The sequence below is a fragment of the Aotus nancymaae genome, unplaced genomic scaffold (assembly GCF_030222135.1).
Source record: "Aotus nancymaae isolate 86718 unplaced genomic scaffold, 86718_ANA_hifiasm-v0.15.2.pri h1tg000014l, whole genome shotgun sequence".
Taxonomy (NCBI): domain Eukaryota; kingdom Metazoa; phylum Chordata; class Mammalia; order Primates; family Aotidae; genus Aotus; species Aotus nancymaae.
This window is the reverse complement of record NW_026988425.1, coordinates 67791307-67812653: the sequence shown is the minus strand read 5'-3', so window position 1 is coordinate 67812653 and position 21347 is coordinate 67791307. Positions and strand designations below refer to the sequence as shown.

Sequence of the window (21347 nt, the reverse complement as noted above, 5' to 3'; positions counted from 1 at the left end):
AAGATAGTTCCACTGTTTCAAAACATGTAATGTATCCTTATAACAAATACCCACATTCTTAACAATAGTGATACATTCTGAGAAATGCATAGTTCCGTGATTTTGTTGTTGTGCAGACATCATAGGGTGAACTTACACAAACCTAGATAGTATAGTGTATTACACACTTAGGCTGTATGACAGAGCATATCGCTCCTAGGCTACAAACCTGTATAGCATGCTATTGTACTGAATATTGTAGACAATTATAACACAATGGTAATTATTTGTGTACCGAAACATAGAAAGGGTACAATAAAAATACGATGTTATCCTATGGCACCACCATCATATATGTGGTCTGTCATTGGCAAAAACATTATGCAGTACATGACTGTACATGACTGTTTGCTAGAACAAAACTGTTATACCAACACTGTTGTGACACATTTTAAATATTGGATACTAAATGAATATAGAGGCTGATAGTTGAGTGTAATTGTATTTCTACCACTACCAAGACCTTATTAGCAATGTGTAAACCTGATCCTAAGAGAATCAGGGAGCTGTAGATACAGAGATATTATGTTATGGAATAAAAGCCCTGAATTATAAGTGTAAGAAAAGAAGGTTGAAACCAAGCAGAGAATGGAGGCAACTATTACAGCCCTCTACTTCTATGGTACCATATTATATTTGGGCATTTTTTTACTTTGGATGGTCATAAGCAATGTCTTACTGTCTTCTTCCTCTCTAGTATACTTGTGACACTCAGCTTTTTAGCTCTGACTTAGGTAGGTCGTTGCTTAAGACACAGGAACTACAGTTTCTGATAGGTCCTGGTTAATCCTTCCAGCTTCATCTAACTTCAGCATTTTGCCTATTCAGATATTTCTGTAAAGGAAAGTTTATGTCATGTTCTAGTTTAGTAGAAGAAAATGCCAAGTGAATAACTAAGTCCCGTAAATGACCTTCAAATGAGTTGCTATATTTTTTTACTAGTTTTTAAATTATGATACAGGAAAGACTAGGATTTGAAAAAACTCTCACGTGGTAGTTTATAGGCTAAGTTTTGCAAATGTTCTGATTTTCAGCGTGATTTGAGAAAAGTATCTTGAGAGTAAGCAAATACTGTACTCAGTAAAGTTAATTGTACTGTATCTAGGTTTTAGTCCATTGAAATATAAAAATCCTGCTTAATACTATTTGAAAATATATCTTTTAAAATTTATTTGATTCATTAGTGGTTCAGTTCCTGGAAATCATTGTCAGTTGAGCCTTTTCTTATGTGATACATTGTAAAGTTAGTTTTCTTGATGAGTTGTGTGTTATATCTCTCCAACTGGTTCAGCAAGGGACTGTCTTATGTGGTTTCCACTGTATATGTACATTTGTAGCCCGAGTTCTGGTATTTAGGTTAAGTATAGAGAAGTACAGTTCTAGACTAGCCATATCATTTTAAAGATAAAATGAAGCCCAGGAAAGGTAGTAAGTAATGTGTCTAATTGTCTGTTACAGTGATTCAATATCCATGTGGGGGTTTTTGTTACAGAGTATAACTTATCTAGTGGGGGACTCATAAGCATTTGAAAGCCTAAATAAATTTTAATATTAATGAGCATGAAATTGTCCTGCTCAATTTTATCTCACATATGTTTATATTGACCTGGACAAGCTAAAATTGTTTCCATTGTATATTTTATTTGTTTTGTTTTGTTTTTTTACTTTAATTTTTTTTTTTTAGAGACTGGCTTTCTCCATGTTGGTCAGGCTAGTCTCGAACTCCCAACCTCAGGTGATCCACCCACCTCGGCCTCCCAAAGTGTTGGGATTACAGACTTGAGCCACCGTACCTGGCCCATTGCATATTTTAAATTACAATTTTATTGGTTAAATTGCTTTCTAGATATTGTATCTGGCTTCTCATGTTGTTTGCTTTTAAATAATAATATTGAAGTTACATGTATGGATGCTTACAACACAGTCAGCTTATTTGATTTTATTATGAGTTTCAGAATTTTATTTTCAGGAAAATCCTTTATTGTGCATATGTTAACATTTAATCTTGTATTTTCTCATTTTTCAGAATTAAAATGGAGAGAGACACTGTAGTTTAGGTGGAGGGAGTGGGAGTGAGGAACTGTGACATTAATAAATAGGTAATTTTTGACACGATGAGGAAGTTACTTAATTTTTCTCTCAATTTCTTTGCTGTGCTTCTTGCTACAGAGTGTTATTAGGAAAAAGAAGAAGGTTTTCAAAAGGCAAGTGCTATTTTTTTTTTTTAAGCCAACCTTTTTTGCTATGTTTTATACCACTTTCTTAGGAGGGTAAATAGACTGATGAACAAACAGACTGTGCACAATGATAATGTACAAGTTTATCTTCTACATAATTAAACCAAGCAATTTAGTTGCAACTTTAAGAGAGGTTTTTTGGCATTTTCTTTTTGTTCAAATCAGTTTTTAGGCATTTTATTTAATTGATAACTTTGAACTGTATGTAATTTGAAATGCTTTTAAATGTTTTCAAAAAGTCAAGATCTAAAGCATAAAGATATATATCAGATTTAGTCTAAAGGTTACTATGTTTGTTTGACTGGTAGTAACCTTTGTATCAGCTTTCAAAGTGTACTACTAATTGAAAACTATTACTGACCTCCTCTAGTGGCCAAAAGATTGCCATTTTAAAAAATGTTGAAGCTAGTATTGCTGTTAAAAGGGGGAAAAAAAAGGTATGTCCTAATACAACAAAGGTGTAGTCTCATTACTATAGTATTCAGAAGTAGTAAACAATGTTTTAGGTAGGAGATGTTTCAGTAAGTGCTTCATCAACCCAAGATACTATTTTACATTCATGCAGAACATGCTTAGGAATACTGCTTACAAACACTAGCAAATTTGGGAAGGAATTTTTTTGCAAAACAATTTGTATGAGGGATCTTAAACAGAAATGTTGAAATAGAAACATACTACTATAGTAACTATATTTGAATTCCAGATTATTAATTTTGGTAGAATTTGATGTTTTCAGAATAATGAATTGGTGATTAGAGGTTGTACATGAGTTCATCTTCTTCTTTTGTGTGTGGAAGAGTAAGTGGAATTAAGAAAAAGCCAGTATGCCTTTAAAGTATGTCCCCAAAAACCATGCCATTGGGATTTTGAAAGCATGTTACAAATTTTAAGAACATTTAACACTGTATCAGTTATGACCACTAAGTAATTTTTTTCTCATTTTCATCCTTACTTCCTTAACCCTGCTTCACCCTCAAAAAGCAGACCTTATAAATGCAAATAAAAATTGTCATTTTTCAAAGTGGATATCTTGGGAAGCCAAAGAGATGTGTTAACAGATTTTTATCACTTTTCAGAATAGTTTGATGACTTCTCTTCTATTACTGTTTTTTGGTCCCTATAATACTTTTTAAAGATATTGATGTCTTTGATAATAGATTTGATTTTTGAAAGAAATTGAAAACTAATTCAGAACCATGTCATATAAAAACAATCAATTTAAGCTCTTCCTTTAATATGATGAGACTTTAATTTTTATTCTGAAATTACCAAAATGATTTGAAATAGCTGTATTTTGTGTAATAAATTGCTCTCAATATGGTCATGGTAGGACTATTTGGGAAATTTCACACAGTGACAGCGTCATTAGCACAATTGTAGCTATTACTAGAATGACTAATTTTTAAACAGTGAGGGTGTATTTGTGTGCATATGTGTATTTGTTAAAACCTCAAAATATTTATGTTTATAGTTATTGTGGTTACTGGAATAATGAACCTTCATTATTAAATTGAATAACAACGGAAGTAGGATTCATGAGTGTACTATATTTTCTTTTCTTTTTCTTTTTTTTTTTTTAATGAGACCGAGTCTTGCTCTGTTGCCCAGGCTGGAGTACAGTGGTGCAATCCTGGTTCACAGCAACCTCTGCCTCCCACATTCAAGCAGGTCTCCTGCCTCAGCCTTCCGAGTAGCTGGGATAACAGGCATGCACCACCACACCCAGCTAATTTTTGTACTTTTAGTAGAGATAGGGTTTCACCATGTTAACCAGGCTGGTCTCAAACTCTTGACCTCAGTAATCCACCCTGCTTGGCCTCCCAAAGTGTTGGGATTACAGACATGAGGCACCATGCCTAGCCTGTTTTCTTTTTCATTGGATTTATTTATACAATATATAATGGAACTTATTTAGATGAAATTTTATGAGACTTCCAAGTGCAAGTGTACCAAACTTGTAGCCTTTACATTTATTTGTTACCGATTACTTAAAATGTGTTCCATCAATTTTGTTGCAATGGAGTCTTGTTTTATCGTGTCTTTTTTGAAAGATTATGTTACCTGTTTTGAAATAGTGGAACTTGAAGAAATACATAAGGGTATAAGGCAGATAGTGAAGACATCTTTAGTAAAGTATTTAATGTTTATATTTTATTTTAAGATTATTTTAAAAATTAGCAGTTTTAATTTGCTCTGTTTAAGACTCACTGACATGGATATGGATAGGGTGGATTCATTTGTATTTAAACTTCAAACTGGGCCAGGTGCAGTCCCTCCTGGCTGTAATCCTAGGACTCTGAGAGGCCCGGATAGGAGGATCGCTTGAGCCCAGCAGTTTGAGACCAGCCTTGACAACATAATGAGACTCTGTCTTTAAAAAAGTAAAAAATAAAAATAAGCCCAGGTGCAGTGGTTCACACCTGTAATCCCAGCACTTTGGGAGGCCAAGGCAGATAGATCACGAGATCAGAAGTTCAAGACCAGGCTGACCAACATGGTGAAATCCCGTCTCTACTAAAAATATAAAAATTAGCTGGGCATGGTGGCGCTCTCCTGTAATCCCAGCTACTCAGGAGGCTGAGGCAGGATAATCGCTTGAACCTGGGAGGCGGAGGTTACAGTGAGCCAAGATGGTGCCACTGCACTCCAGCCTAGGCAACAGAGTGAGACTCTGTCTCTAAATAAATAAATAGGTAAATAGCTGGGCATCTTGCTGCATGCCATTAGTCCCACCATGCAGCATAACTGGGAGGCTGAGGTGGGAAAATTGTCTGAGCCTGGGAGATCAAGGCTGCAGTGAGCCATGACTGCCACTGCACTCCAGCCTGGGTAACAGCAAGATCCTGTCTCAAAAGAAAAAATATATATATTCAAACTGTTGAGTTCTGAATATTTTCAAATAAATGTCCAAAATGTGTGTTTATAAATTTGGATTATAAGTTGTAGGGGATATTATATTTAAAAGGGCAATTCAGATTTTGCTTAAAAATGAATCACACAAAGGTGTCTGAGTTAAGTAATTTCTGAAATATCTTGTATTTTTATCTATTACAGAGAAATTCTTCTTTTAATTGTAGTCTTCCATATTTAAATCTAATTTTAAAAAAATTAAATAAAGCTAGGTGTGGTGGCTCACACCTGTAATCCCAGCACTTTGGTAGGCCGAGGCAAGCAGATCACTTAAGTTCAGGAGTTTGAGACCAGCCTGGCCAACATGACCAAACCCTGTCTCTACTAAAAGTACAAATATTAGCCCAGGATGGTGGCGCATGCCTGTAGTCCCAGCTGCTTGGGAGACTGAGGCACAAGAATTGCTTGAACCCGGGAGGCGGATTATATAGTAAGCTGAGATCATGCCACTGCACTCCAGTCTGGGTGATGGAGCGAGACTCCACCTCAAAAATAAATAAATAAATAAATAAATAAAATAAACTTTTACCAAAACCGGTATAAGAAATAGAGTACCACACTTACAAGGTTAGCATTGTGTCTCAAAAGAGAAAAGGAACAACTAGAGCCATTTTAGGTAAAGGACCTAACATGATACCTTTGCTCTAGGAATTTTAATACACCTCATTCTTTCAGAAGAATTTTTCACACAGAGATCTGCCACTGCCCTAGCTGGCATGCATGCATGCACAGACCCCTACAGGTACACAAATGTATGAGGATGCCTGCGGGTACCCTTCTGGTGTGCACACCAGTGAGGACCCCCACTGCCCCACCTGTGCACATGTGCAAGGTAAGAGAGCCACTACCACCTTACCAGAGTGTGCTGGCCAGCAGCCTCTATCAGAGTGTTTTTACCAGCAGACTGGGAGCACCTTGTCCCTCCAGCACAGCAGGTGCTTAATGTCTAGGGGCCAGACAGTAATCCTGGTCCCAGCCCCCTAGGATTAGAACACATCGCTAGGAGTGCTGAACTAAGCCTTGGCCCCCCTAAAGTGTCCAGAAATGAAGCCAATCAACTAAACCCAACTTATACCACAGTTTCTCAAGAGCCTCAAATAATATTTTTAAAAAAGAAAGCCCTATCCAAAAGACAGAAGCTTCAAAGATTAAGGGAACACCAGCCCACAAAGTTGAGAAAGAATTAGCACAAGAAGTCTAGCAACTCTAAAAACCACACTAGCTCCCCAGCAATGGCTCTGAACCAGACTGAAATGGCTAAAATAATAGAACAGAATTCAGAATCTAGATGGCAAGGAAGGTCATTGACAAATAAGAGAAGGTTGAAATGAATTCCAAGGAACACAGTAAAACAGTCCAAAAGTTGAAAGATGATGTAGCCATTTTAGGAAAAAAACAAACAAAACTTCTAGAAATGAAAAATTCACCACAGGAATTTCAGAACACAGTGGACATATTAATAACAGAAAAGACCAAGCTAAGGAAAGAATATCAGAGCTTGAAGACCACTTCTTTGAATCTGTGCAGACAGACAAAAATAAAAGAGATAGAATTTTAAATAATGAACAAAACCTCCAAAAAATATGCCTACATCAAGAAGTTAGAATGATCACAAATATGCAACCTGATATCACAATGATGAACTAGAAAAACAAGACCAAACCAACCCGAAAGCTAGCAGGAGAAAAAAAATAAAATGCGAGCTGAACTGAATGACACTGAGACATGATCTATGCAGAAGATCAACAAAATGAAAACGTGGTTCTTTGGAAGAATAAATAAGATTGATAGACTGCTAGCTAGACTACTAATGAAGAAAACAGGATTCAAATAAGCACAATTAGAAATGACAAAGATGACATTACCACCCATCCCACAGAAATACAACAAACCCTCAGAGATTGCTACAAACACCTCTGTGCACAAAAACTAGAAATCCTAGAAATAGATGAATTCCTGGAAACATAAACCTTCCAAGGTTTGACCAGGAAGTAACTGAAATTTTGAACGTACCAATAACAAGTTCAGAAATGGAATCAGTAATTGAAAAAAAAAAAACTGCCAATCAGAAAAAGCCCTGGACTGCATGAATTCATAGCTCTATTCTACCAGACATGTAAAGAAGAATTGGTACCAATGCTACTGAAATTATTCTGAAAAAAAAAAAATCAAAGAGTACATATTCCTCACCAACTCATTTTATGAGGCCAGCATCATTCTTATACCAAAACCTGGCAGAGAGACAACAAAAAACAAAACCTTCAAGCAATATCCCTGATGAACTTAGATGCAAAAATCCTCAGCAAAATATTAGCAAATTGAATATAGCAGCGCGTCAAAACACCACCACAATTCAGTAGGCTTCATTCCTGGAATGTAAGGTTTTTTCACCATATACAAATCAATAAATGTTATGCATCAGATAAACAGAACTAGAAACAAAAAAAAACCCACGTAATCTCAATAGACACAGAAAGACCGTAGATAAAATTCAACATTTCTTCATGATAAAAAAAAAAAAAAAAAAAGAAAATTTCAAAAAACTAGGCACTGAAGGAACATACCTCAAAACAATACAAGCCATCTTTGACAAACCCACAGCCAGTGTAATACTGAACAGGCAAAAGCTGGAAGTACTCCCTGTGATAACCAGAAGAAGACAAGGATGTTCACTCTCACCACTCCTATTGAACATAATACTGGAAGTTCTTAGCCAGAGCAATGAGGCAAGAGAAAGAAATAAAAGGTATCCAGATTGAAAAAGAGGAAGTCAGACTATCTTCACAGACAATATGATTCTATTCCTAGAAAACCCCATAGTCTCTGCTCAAAGGCTCCTAGAACCAATGAACAACTTCAGGGTACAATATCAATGTTCAAAAATCAGTACTAGAGGCCAAGCACCATGGCTTATGCCTGTAATCCCAGCCCTTTGGGAAGCTGAGGCAGAAAGATCACTTGAGCCCAGGAGTTGAAAACTAGACTGGGCAAAAAGAGTGAGACCCTGTCTCTACAACAAATCAAAAAATTAGCTGGGTGTGGTGGCATGCACCTGTAGTTGCAGCTACTTTGGAGGCTGAGGCAGGAGGACCACTGGAGCCTAGGAAGTTGAGGTTGCAGTAAGCTGTGATCACACTGCTGCACTCCAGCCTGGGTGACAGAGTGAGACCCTATCTCAATAAAACAAAAGTCAGTACCATTTCTATACACCAATAACGTCCAAGCTGAAAGTCAAATCAGGGATGCAGTCCCATTCACAGTAACCACCTAGTAATACAGCTAACCAGGTAAGTGAAAGATCTCTACAGTGAGAATTATAAAACACTGCTGAAGGAAATTGGAGACAACACAAACAAATGGAAAAACATTTGGTGCTTATGAATAGGCAGAATCAATGTTGTTAAAATTGCTATAGTGCCCAAAGCAGTTTACAGAATCATTGCCATTCCTATCAAACTGCTAATATCTTTTTTCACAAAATTTAAAAAAAACTATTTTAAAATTCATATGGTACCAATAAAAGTCCCAAATAGAGCAATCCTCAGCAAAAAGAACAAAACCAGAAGTATTACACAGCCTACTTTTAAACTATATTACAATACTGCAGTAACCAAAACAGCATAGTACTGGTACAAAAACAGACACATGACCAATGGAATAGGTTAGATAACCCAGAAATAAAGCCGCACAACCATAACCATCTGTTCTTCAAAAAAGTTGACAAAAACAAGCAATAGGGAAAAGGCTTTCTATTCAATACGTGGTAGTAGTATAACAGGCTGGCCATATGCAGAAGATTGAAACTGGATGCCTTTCTCTCACCTTGTACAAAAATTAACTCAAGATGGATTAAAGACTTAAATGTAAGTTCTAAAACTATAAAAACCCAAATAGAAAATCTACGACATACTGTTCTGGGTATAAGCCTTGGCAAAGATTTCATGAGGAAGTCTCCAAAAGCAATTGCAACGAAAACAAAAATTGATAAATGAAACCTAATTAAACTAAAGAGCTTTTGCATAGCAAAAGAAACTGTCAACAGAGTAAACAGACAACCTCCAGAAAGGGAGAAAGTATTTGCCAACTATGCATCCAACAGAGGTCTGATATCCAGAATATAAGGAACTTAAATCAAGCAAAACTCAACCCCATTAAAAGATGGGCAAAGGACATGAACAGACACTTCTCAAAAGACATTCATCCTGCCATCAAGCATATGAGAAAGGTTTCAATATCACTGTTCATGAAAGAAATGTAAATCAGAACCACAGTGTGATACCATCTCACTAATCAGAATGACTATTAAAAATTAAGAAAATAACAGATGTTGGTGAGGTTATAGAGAAAAAGGAATGCTTATACACTGTTGGTGGGAATGTAAATTAGTTCAGCCACCATAGAATGTAGTTTGGTGATTTCTCAACTTAAAACAGAACTACCATTTGGCCAGCAATCTCATTACTGCATATATATCCAGAGGAATATAAATCCTTCCTCCATAAAGACATATGCATGTGTATGTTCATCACAACACTGTTCACAATAGCAAAAACATGGCATGAACCCAAATGCCTATCAACAGTAGACTGGATAAATAAAATGAGGCACATATACCCACCGTGGAATGCTACACAGCCATAAAAAGGAATGAGATCATGTCTTTTGCAGCAACATGGATGAAACTGGAGGCCCTTATCTTCAGCAAACTAATGCAGGAACATAAAAAATATTGCACATTTTCATTTATAAGTGGGAGCTAAATAATGAGAACACATGGACCAAATCATGGAGCTTATTTAATAAGTTTATTTCCAACATTAGCTCTAATTAGTTCATTTCCAACCCCATAACCCATGGAGGGAATCAGATGGGTGATGCCAACAGTTCCTGCTCCTCTGTCATAGAAGCCAGGCAGAGCCCACGTAGCAGGGCCACTGAAGCATGATCCATCCAAAGTGCTTCCTGAGCTCCCTCTGCCCTCTGGACACTCTTCAGTGTAGTAAGTCTGGAGTGGGTGCTAATTCCCGTCATGAAATGGATGCAGCTGGAGACCATTATCCTAAGTGAATTAACACGGGAACAGAAAACCAAATACCACCATGTTCTCACTTAAAAGTGGGAGGTAAACATTCAGTACACATGGACACAAAGAGGGAAACAGTAAATACTGGGCCTTACTTGAGGGTAGAGAATGGGAGGAGGGTGAGGGACAAAAAAATACCTATCAGGTACTATGCTCACGTCCTAGCTGATGAAATTATTTTACACCTAACTCCAGCAATATGTAATTTACCCATGTAACAAACCTGCATATGTACTGCCTGAACCTAAAATTAAAATTGAAAAAGAAACAATAAGCCTTTGTTTGTTTGAGGTAGTCTTATTGTGTCGCCCAGATTGGAGTACACAGTGGCACAATCTTAGCTCAGTGCTATCTCGAACTCCTGGGTGCAAGGGATCCTTCTGCCTCAGCCTTCCAAGTAACAGGACTACAGGGCCACACCATGATGCCCTGCTAACTTTTCAAAAAAATTTTGTAGAGATGGTGTCTTGCGTTCAGGCTAGTCTTGAACTCCTAGGCTTAAGCAGTCCTCCAGCCTTGGCCTCCAAAGTGCTGAGATTATAGGCATGAGCCACTGCACCTAGTCAAGAACTCTTTTTTTGTGAGCTGATTGCTGTAATTAGAATTCCTTTTTGCTGTGACTCTGTTACGTTGAAACAGGCTTACATTTTTTTCTTTATCAACTTTATTGGGGGACAATTTACATTCTTAAAAAGTACCCATTTTAATTGTACAGTTTGAGTTTTGACAAATGTAGACTACACTTCCACATTTTCTTCTACCTCTTTGTATTCAGTGCCCCCATTCTATTCTGGCCTGCTCTTGTTTGTCATAGATTTGTTTTTTAAAAAAATCAGTTTCCTTGAGGCATAATTTGCATACTATAAAGTACATCCTTTTGATTACCTTTTCATTAATCATTTTCCTGTCACCAGAACATTTATTTTTCTTCACCACTAAGACATTGCTTAAAGATGTAGAGTCATGTAAGTCTCAGAGAAGAGCTTTGATTCCACCTTGTCTTAAAATTATATGTAATTTGTTAGTCAATTCAGAGTTGAGAACATATTGAAGTACTTTTTATAGATAGAATGTTTTATAAGCAAGCATTATTAAAAAGTGTGACTATTTTATTTTGGCAGCTGGTAGGTGTTAGTTTGAAACTTAAGAGGCTACTTGTTTTCATAGGAATAAATTGCTGGTGTCTGCTTGAAGATGTCCATTTCTTTGTTCATGAGCTGTTTTGTTATTTTAGTTATAGATTCCTTCCCCTCCTTTGCTCTTCTTCCTTCTCACCCCCCACCCCGTTTTTTTGTTTTTGTTTTTGTTTTTTTAACCCAAACCCATCCAATTATTGATGTTGGTGGTAGGAACAGGTTTGCTCCTCCTTTGAGGTGGTTACTGTTGTACCTTCATGGAATTGTCCCACTTTGCTACTATTCTTTGCCATTGTTACTACACTTCTATTCTCTGCTATTCTTTTTACCCTTGCTTTTCTTTTTCATTTTTTCTTACATTTGGATGATCTTATATAGTTTCTGATAGCTTTTCAGCACTTAACAGGAACCAAACTTTATGGTGACTGTGGGCTCTTACTGTTTCAAAGTAATATAGAGGATGGCAGACTATTTTGGGTTTACTTGTTTGTTTAAGAGACAGGATCTTCTTGCTCTGTCACCTAGGCTTGAGTGTAGTGGTGTGATTATAGCTTACTACCGCCATAAACACCTGGCCTCAGGCTATTCTTCTGCCTCAGTCAAGTAGCTGGGACTGGAGGCGCAAGCCACCACACTGGTCCAAGGCAGACTGTTTAAAGAATTCCAGGATATTTTGGGCAGGCAGGGTGGCTTATGCCTGTAATCCCAGCACTTTGGGAGGCTGAGGTGAGTGTATCACCTGAGGTCAGGAGTTCGAAGACCAGCCTGGCCAACGTGATGAAACTCTGTTTCTACTAAAAATACAAAAATTAGCTGGACGTGGTGGTGGTCACCTGTGATCCCAGCTACTCGAGGCTGAGGTAGGAGAATTGTTTGAATTCAGGAGATGGAGGTTGCAGTGAGCCAAGATCACACCACTGCACTCCAGCCTGGGCAAGACAGAGCGAGACTTCATCTCAAAAAAACAATGATAATAATAATTATTCAGTTTCTGTTTAGAAGTTTTCAAGATCCCAGATAACCTGAATTTTATGTACTGTAGGTTGGAGGTGGATAGGGGTAGGGATAGTTTTTGACAAGAAGACTATTAGTCTGAGAAGTGGAAAATCCAGAGGTTACTATAAGATCCTAGATGGCTAGAACGCTGAATTTCTATCACTTAGTATGTATAATGTAGGGCTTATAAACATTTCTTTTCTGGATAAAGATAATAAAGATGAGAGATTATTTGGAATAAGAAACAAAATGTAATTCTCATACAAATATAAAGCCAATCTACCTTGAAGAGATAATAGATACACAAGAGAAGATTTTTGGAATACAGCTTTAGTTCTTTAAGTTTAGGTACCGTTAGGTCCTCTGCAACTTTAAATGAATTTAAGGTTAATGAATTAACAATTTGGTTGTAAAGCCCAGTCTCGGTTAATGAGAGCTGGTTTCCTTTCCTTCTTGGTGTTGATTATAGTCTTTGCCTCTTGTAACTATTTTTTTAAATTCATGTGTGCTCAGAGTCTCCTCCCTTCTTTGTAAATTTGCTTTCTTCCATTTTGTTACAAATTGCCCATTAGTTTATTATTATTTTTTTAATTGACTCCAGAAGCTCTGAGATCCTAGAATATTAAAGTTAAGATAAATGAAATGATACTATCAGGAAAATGTTTTGAACTAGTGCTAATATCATTTACATAAAAATGAGAACATAAAGATTTTATTTATTAAACCATAGAAGCTTAGTATTCTTATAGCTAAAAATAATATTTTTTAATGAGAAAAATATCATAGGTAAACCAATAGCTGTATAGGAAATGTAATGTATTTTCAGGAATTGGAGCACAGAGGATTTAAAATGTGAATGGATATATTTTCCATAACACATCGTATGTAATTTTGTTTCCTAATATTAATGTTGAAGTTTATGTAACTTAAAATTTTTGTCACCATAGCTTTGATACTAAAAATAATTAGATACTATTTTACTTCGTTTATTGAGTAGAATTAAAATTAAAATACATTGTAGCTTTTTGTTCCTTTAAGTATTAAAAAAAAGTAATGTTTACCAAACCTAGGGTTATTTTCCCCATTCAAATGAAGGAAAGCTGGTCAGTATAATACCTATCTAGAACCATAATAGTAAAGAGGAGCAGGATTGAAATCAATCAGTCAAACCATAATAGATATGATATGATATATTGTCAAAAGACGTATTACTGATGCCTCCTTGGTTTTTCCACACAAGCATATTAATTGACTGGTTTTTTGTTTGTTTGTTTGTTTTTTTGAGACAGAGTCTTACTCTGTCACCCAGGCTGGAGTGCAATGGCATGATCTTGGCTCAGTGCAACCTCCATTTCCCGGGTTCAAGCAGTTCTCCTGCCTCAGCCACCTGAGTAGCTGGGATTACAGGCACTCACCACCACATCTGGCTAATTTTTGTATTTTTAGTAGAGACAGGATTTCACCATTTTGGCCAGGCTGATCTTGAACTCCTGACCTCAAGTTATCCACCCACTTTGGCCTCCCAAAGTGCTGGGATTACAGGCATCAGCCACTGCTCCCGACCCAGTTCACTGTACTTTTAAAAAGTAACAGTGGAAAATAATCAGAAATCCAAAATACCTGCTTTCAGTTACTTGGAAGTTCAAATGTTTAATTCCTTTGTCTATATTATTATATTGTATTTGTATTAGAGAAGGTAAAATATAATAAAATTAATGCTCTGAAGAGTATCATTCCCATCAATTATCTTCCATGGAATGATGACTTAACAGACTAGCAAAATTGGAAACTTTGTGCCATGAACTGTTGAGATGGTTACAAAAATCAAAGATACAAGCTGCTGCCAGAAATATCTATGTCCAGTAGTAATAACAAAACACAAACTATTGTAAGTGAATGGCAAATGTTATAATCGTGATGTGTTAACAGTGGGTGAGAATACATAAAATTTGCCATTTTGACCACTGTTAAGTATACAGTTCTGTGGTTTTAAGTATATTCATACTATTTTTCAACCATCACCATCGTCCATCTTCAGAACTTTTTTATCTTCCCCAACTGAAACTCTTATGTCCATTAAATAGTAACTCCCCATTCTTCTTTTCCCTGCCCCTGGTAACAACTATTCTACTTTCTGTCTATGATTCTGACTACTTTAGTTTTCCTATTATTAAACAGTCTTTTTGACCACTAGCCTAGCACATAATAGGTATTCAATAAATTTCTTAATTAAATGTCAATTAGGAATTGAAAGACATTGCTTATGTCAGTAGATTGACTATATATCTTATGTGCACCAAAACTGCCAGTTATTGTTATAATAACCTTGTTAATTTGTAGGAAACCTTTTGTTTTCTCAAGTATTTTTTATTTAAATTTTTTTCACCTAGTTTACTTTTTTTTTTTAAGACTGAATCTGGATATGGATCTGAGTCCAGCTTGCGTCGACATGGCTCAATGGTGTCACTGGTATCTGGAGCAAGTGGCTATTCTGCAACATCCACCTCTTCATTCAAGGTGTGTAGTTAATGGATGCTTTAAGTTAAAGCAACATAAATTGAGTTTAGTGTTGGATGTGTGAAAGGAACATATTTGATAATTTTTTGAACAAACTTTAATATAATTTATTTGAACTTATTAGAGTACTTCTTAAGGTATAAAATAATAACTCATACAAATGAACATGTGTCACTGATTTTATTTTATTCATCCATTGTAAACTATTAAAAAAACTGGTTCAAGGGAAAATCTGAAGAATACTGAAATGATTTGTGAATATGTGCAAAATTGGTCAATATCTTCAGATTAATAGTCAATTCTTCTGCACCAAACAAAATTTATTTGCATCTCTGTGAACAAGAATTATTTATACTACTCAGTTTTCTACTAAAACAGTTGTAAAATAGCTCAAATGCAATGAAAGGCAAAAATGTCTATGTGATCAAACAGTACTCTCCCAAGGGTAGCATAGATGACAAGTCACCATTACTTTGAAAGGACACTAGTAATATTTTTGCCCATTTCAAAGTCTGTCACAGTTGTTTCTCACAATTTGTTTAATTTGAAATTATCAAATGTTATATTAGCAGACTGTTAGGTATTAATGCTTTCTTATGTTTTATAAAAAATAAGGCTTATCATTTATAAGTGGTATCACTTACAAGATTATCACTCATAAGTGGCTTATCACTGTCAAGACAGTAGATTAAGTTTCAAGCCTATTCCTAGAAGTACTATACTGAACTAAACAGCTCTCCTTATCCCATGCCCTCAGTGATAAGGTGCAGACCTTAAAGGTTGATGAAATACCGTAGGACCAAATAAAATCCGGTTTTCTTTTACTTGAATTACATCCCCTTATTTTGTGTTTTGCAGAAAGGCCACAGTTTACGTGAGAAGTTGGCTGAAATGGAAACATTTAGAGACATCTTATGTAGACAAGTTGACACGCTACAGAAGTACTTTGATGTCTGTGCTGATGCTGTCTCTAAGGATGAACTTCAAAGGGATAAAGGTTAATTAGGCTATTATCACTATTTTTACTTGGAGAATGAATGGATTAAAAGCCTCTTGATCTCAAAGGGTAATGTCTTTAAGTGATAAAGGTATTTATAGTCATTTTTGCTGCAAACCCACAGTGTAACAGATTTCAGTGTCCTTGTAACTTGAGTACTTAAGTTACACATACTAATTCATTTTGATCATCCATACCAGATTCCATTGAAGATCTTTATTGTATTTATTTACTTTTTTATCGAGACATGGTCTCATTCTATTGCCCAGGCTGGAGTGCAGTGACGCGATCATAGCTCACTGCAGCCTCGAACTCCTGGCCTCAAGCATTCCTCCCACCTCAACCACCCAAGTAGCTAGGACTACAGCTAGGACATCACCACTCCCAGATAATTTATTTTTCTGTTTTTTATGGAGACAGGGACTCACTATGTCGGTCAGGCTGGTCTTGAACTCCTGCCCTCAAGCAATCTTCGCACCTCAGCCTCCCAAAGTGCTGGGATTATAGGCATGAGCCACCACACCAGGCAAAGACTTTCAAATGATACTCTTTATTCCATTTTTTTTAAATGGCATCTATTATCTTGGTAATATGGAGCATTTCACATTATTATTATTGTGTCTGATAAATTTATCCCATGATGAGCCTCAGAGATAAGCATTTGTTAAATCCTTCAGATCTGGAATCAACCAGTTGGTCTCTTTTTCTCCCTCTTGCCCTCTTGTTTCTCTTTTTCTCCCTCTCCTTTCTGTCTTTTCCTCTCTCTCTTAATCTCTTCCTTTTTAATCAGTAATAGAAATGAAAATAATAATTTTATGTACATTTAAAAATAATTTTATTGAGGTCAGGCACGGTGGCTCACGCCTGTAATCTTAGCACTTTGGGAGGCCAAGGCAGGTAGATCACAAAGTCAGGAGATCAAGACCAACCTGACCACTGTGGTAAAACCCCATCTCTACTTTAAAAAAAATTAGGCCGGGCGCGGTGGCTCAAGCCTGTAATCCCAGCACTTTGGGAGGCCGAGGCGGGTGGATCACGAGGTCAAGAGATCGAGACCATCCTGGTCAACATGGTGAAACCCCGTCTCTACTAATACAAAAAATTAGCTGGGCACGGTGGTGCGTGCCTGTAATCCCAGCTACTCAGGAGGCTGAGGCAGGAGAATTGCCTGAACCCAGGAGGCGGAGATTGCGGTGAGCCGAGATCGCGCCATTGCGCTCCAGCCTGGGTATCAAGAGCGAAACTCCGTCTCAAAAAAAAAAAAAAAAAAAAAAAAATTAGCAGGGCGTGGTGGCAAGTGCCTGTTATCTCAGCTATTCTGGAGGTTGAGGCAGGAGAACTGCTTGAACCCAGGAGGCAGAGGCTGCAGTGAGCCAAGATCATGCCACGTCACTCCATCCTGGGCTACAGAGTGAGACTGTCTCAAATAATAATAATAATAATGGTAGTTTTATTGAGTTTTTATTTAAAAGAAATAAGGTATCTTCAATTAACTTTTAGTGTTAGGTTTATAGGTTAACGTACCTTTGTTGGTGCTGAAAACACTGTTGATGTTAACATTGTTCTTCAGCTTTTCACATAATTTATTGTGATGGCAAAAATGAACTACTGTACCATTATTACCATATAGGACTAAGTTCATTCCCAGTATAACTAGGTTGCTTGGTGTGGTTTCATTTCTCAGTCTTATTAAATGTGTTTGATCTGGATCCAAGTTCTTTTTGTCTTCTCTATTCTATATTCCCTTTTTCTGCCTTCTTTGGATTAAGTTTTCTTTTTTTTTTTTTTTTTTTAATAATTCCACTTTATCTCCTTTGTTGGCTTCTTAACGCTTGGTTTTGTTATCTTAGTGGCTACTTTAAAGTTTATAGTTTACATGTTTAACTTACTACAGTCTACCTTCAAGTAATATACCACTTTATGTGTAGTATCAGAACCTTCCAAAAATGTATTTTTTTCTCCTCACTCCTAAGGTGAGACTCTACTGATTTCTCACCAATTCTCTGTGAATTATTAGGTTTTCCAGTCTGCATTGTAGGGCATATACTTTTCCCTGCTCCCATGTACGCTTCAGGTGCTGTTTCTTAGAATCCTTTAAGAAGGTTCTATCCCTCGCCTTTATTGCTTGCTCAGTTGCATGTGCTATCAGTACTCTGCAGAATACTCAGGGGTAGCCTTCTGCCGATCTCCAACATTCTCTGTCCAGTTCTCTCCTTTCTGGTACTCTGCCTTGTGAACTACTTCTAGTTGCCTTTGTCTCTCTGGACACTCAGCTTCATCTCCTCATTACAGGGAATCTACAAGGCTCCTCCTGGGTTCTCTGTGCTTACTGTATAGTTTGGAAACTCCTAAAACAATGAGCTAGAGCAGTCATAGAGCTCACTTCATTTGTTTCCTATTAGGGATCATTGACCTTTGTTGTCTGGTAGCCAGTGTCTTGAAAAGCATTGTTTCATGTATTTTGTCCAGTTTTTTTACTTTTATGTTAGAGAATAAATTCAGTCCCTATTATTTCATCTTGAACAGAAGCAGATATCCATATTCCTCTTAAAGTTCTCAATTTTGTGTAAATTTAGTAGCCTGCAAGTTATTTTCTGTTTGATTGATTGATTGATTGACTGACTGACTGATGTAGTAGACAGAGTCTCTTTCTGTTGCCCAAGCTAGAGTGCAGTGTAATGTTCATGGCTTCCTATAACCTAAACTCCTGGGCTCAGCCTCCGAACTAGCTAGGACTACAGGCATACAACATCACAGCTGGTCAATTTTTAAATTTTTTGTTGAGATGAGGTCTCACTATGTGGCCTAGGCTGGTCTTAAACTCCTGGCCTCAAGGGATTCTCCCACCTCAACTGCCCAAAGTACTAGAATTACAGGCTCGAGTCATTGTGCCTGGCCTTGAAGTTCTTTCTGTTTGTTAATGTAAAAACTTATATTGAAATTTTTGGTTCATTAATGTGTGATTTTTTTTCCTCTAAAAATAAAAAACACTTGAACCTCTGTTTCTCCTTCATTAAAAAAGGATACCTTTTAATCAATTTAAACATTACATATTAGCTTTATTATGCCTGCAAATAGGCCTTTAAACAAAAACAAGATACATATAGAATATGATGCCTTATTTATCTTTTAATGGGCCATACCAATAGTGTATAGTATTTGAAGGACAAAAGTGATGGTGGAAAAAGTAGAATTTGGGATGCAGTGATAACCAAGTTGTGTAGATGATTTGAAAAATAATATTAGACATTACAGTGAGTCTTTTCTGCTACATGTTTAAATAAATAGCAACAAGGTAGACTAAAGTATTAGTTTGCTAGGACTGCCATAACAAAGTACCATAGACTGGGTAGCTTAAACAACAGATTTATTTTCTCACAGTTCTGAGATAAAGGTATTATTAGCAGGTTGGTTTCTTCTGAGGGCCATGAGGGAAAGACCTGTTCCAGGCCTCTCTCCTTGGCTTATAGGTAGCCATGTTCTCCCTGTGCCTTCACATCATCATCTTTCCCTTTGTATGTGTCTGTGTCCAAATTTCCTCTGCATATTGTATAGTCGTACTGGATTATTGCCCATCCTAATGACCTCATTTTAACTTAACAACTGCTTTACATACCTTGTCTCCAAATAACAGCCATATTCTGAGGTACTGGGGGTTAAATACTTCAACATAGGAATTTCTGAGATACAATTCAGCCCATAACTGATTCCCCTACAAATGTTATTTATGAGATACTGATTGATTGACTGATCTTTTGATTTTTATTTATTTATCTTTTGAGACAGGGTCTCCCTCTGTCATCCAGGCTAGAATTCAGTGGCACAATCTTGGCTCACTGTAACCTCTGCCCCTAGGCCCAAGCAATCCTCCCACCTGAGCCTCCCCGAGTAGTTGGGACTACAGGTGTGCACCACCATGCCCAGCTAATTGTTGTGTTTTTTTGTAGAGACAGGGTTTCACTGTGTTGCCCAGGCTGGTCTCAAACTCCTGAGCTCAAGCAATCTGCTTGCCTCTGCCTCCCAAAATGCTGAGATTACAGGCATGAGCCACCATGCCCAGCCTGAAATGCTGATGTTTTTGAGAATACTTGCTGGATAAAGGAGAAATAAGGACGTGGACCATAATTTCCTACTTGCCAGAGCAGAGTTGCTGACCTGAGTTTAAGAATCTCTGTGGATATACTGTCATTAAATTATCAAAACTAAGTTAATGACTTAAATAATTTTAAGAATCACTGTCCTTCTTTATGTATATCCTTCAGTAATATTTAATTAACATTTTAAGTCTGGATACTCTGAGGATCACAGAAGTGGAAGACATCACCTCTTACCTAAACACATTGTTTAATTTTAAAAACAAGACATATATACCACATTAAAAGTAAAATTTCTTCTAATCTTGCTCTTCTATTTATTGTTTAATGACTTGAAGTAGATTTCTCAACATTTTTTAACACCTGTTTCCTCAACTATAAGTTATTATATCTAGCACCTGTGATTGTGAGAATTAAATGATAATGTATATGTTAGCACTATATTTAAAAGCAAAAACTCAATAAATAATAGCTGTTATTATTAATATGGTTAATTTGAATTGTTGCTGGGGTAACAGGAAGCAGGAATGTACAAGGTCCAAAGGTGGAATTTAGCATAATAGACTCAAATGTTGGTAAGGGAGACCAGTCTGACTAGAATGGAGGAACTTTGTATTAGGATGATGGTTTCAGACCATGTGAGATATCCCTAAGATATAAAGTTGCCTTTATACACTCAGCTTGCAAAAAATATTATGTGTCTGTTTGGGGGTGGAGGGTTATGGTTAAAGGTGTAGTTTGAGAGGAAGATTTAATGTGCTAGTGGCTGAGAAATATTTGGGTGGCAAAAATAAATAAATGTCTGGCTGATATTGTAATCATCTCAGGGAGCTTTAAAAAAGAAACAATTATACCATACCCTTCACCATAGCCCCACTAAACCAGAACATTCAGGGGTTGAGGGGAGAGAGAGATATTAAGGTTTTGTTCTTTAAAAGTTCTTTTATAGGTGGATAACCAAACATTCCTTGATATGTGGATACCCTCTGTAGTAGAAGTATAAGCTAGCATTATAAACAAGACTTCTGAAGGCAGAAGGAAAGCACAGAAGAAAGGGGAAAACAAATACTCTACAGAAGGCTTTCGAGTTTTCCGAGAAAACAAATCCATCAAATTGTGAATATGTCAAATGTAGAGTAAATGAAATATCTGCTGCTTCTGTAGAAAAGAATGCATGAAGGTAGAATTGAAGAGTAACAAACTGCTTTAATTTTTCATTGATACGATGCAAAAAAAAAAAAATAGGGAAATTTTAAAAGGCCCTGGGAAGTAAAGATCTCAAAAGGTACTTGAAGGTCATCTTTATGGGATTATGCCAGGGAACTAATTTGGGTATAG

The 21347-nt window shown here is 36.7% G+C and overlaps 1 protein-coding gene across 5 annotated transcripts in view; it reads left to right on the top strand.

Annotated features, from left to right (window-relative positions):
• Window positions 1–21347, top strand: part of CERT1 (ceramide transporter 1) — a 143317-nt gene that overhangs the window by 64426 nt on the left and 57544 nt on the right. For all 5 annotated transcript variants that reach the window (XM_064376060.1, XM_064376062.1, XM_064376063.1 and 2 more), the window contains exons 4-5: window positions 14811–14918; window positions 15777–15915. In XM_064376060.1, coding sequence (XP_064232130.1) covers window positions 14811–14918; window positions 15777–15915 — 247 coding nt within the window. The remainder of the gene's footprint in view (window positions 1–14810; window positions 14919–15776; window positions 15916–21347) is intronic.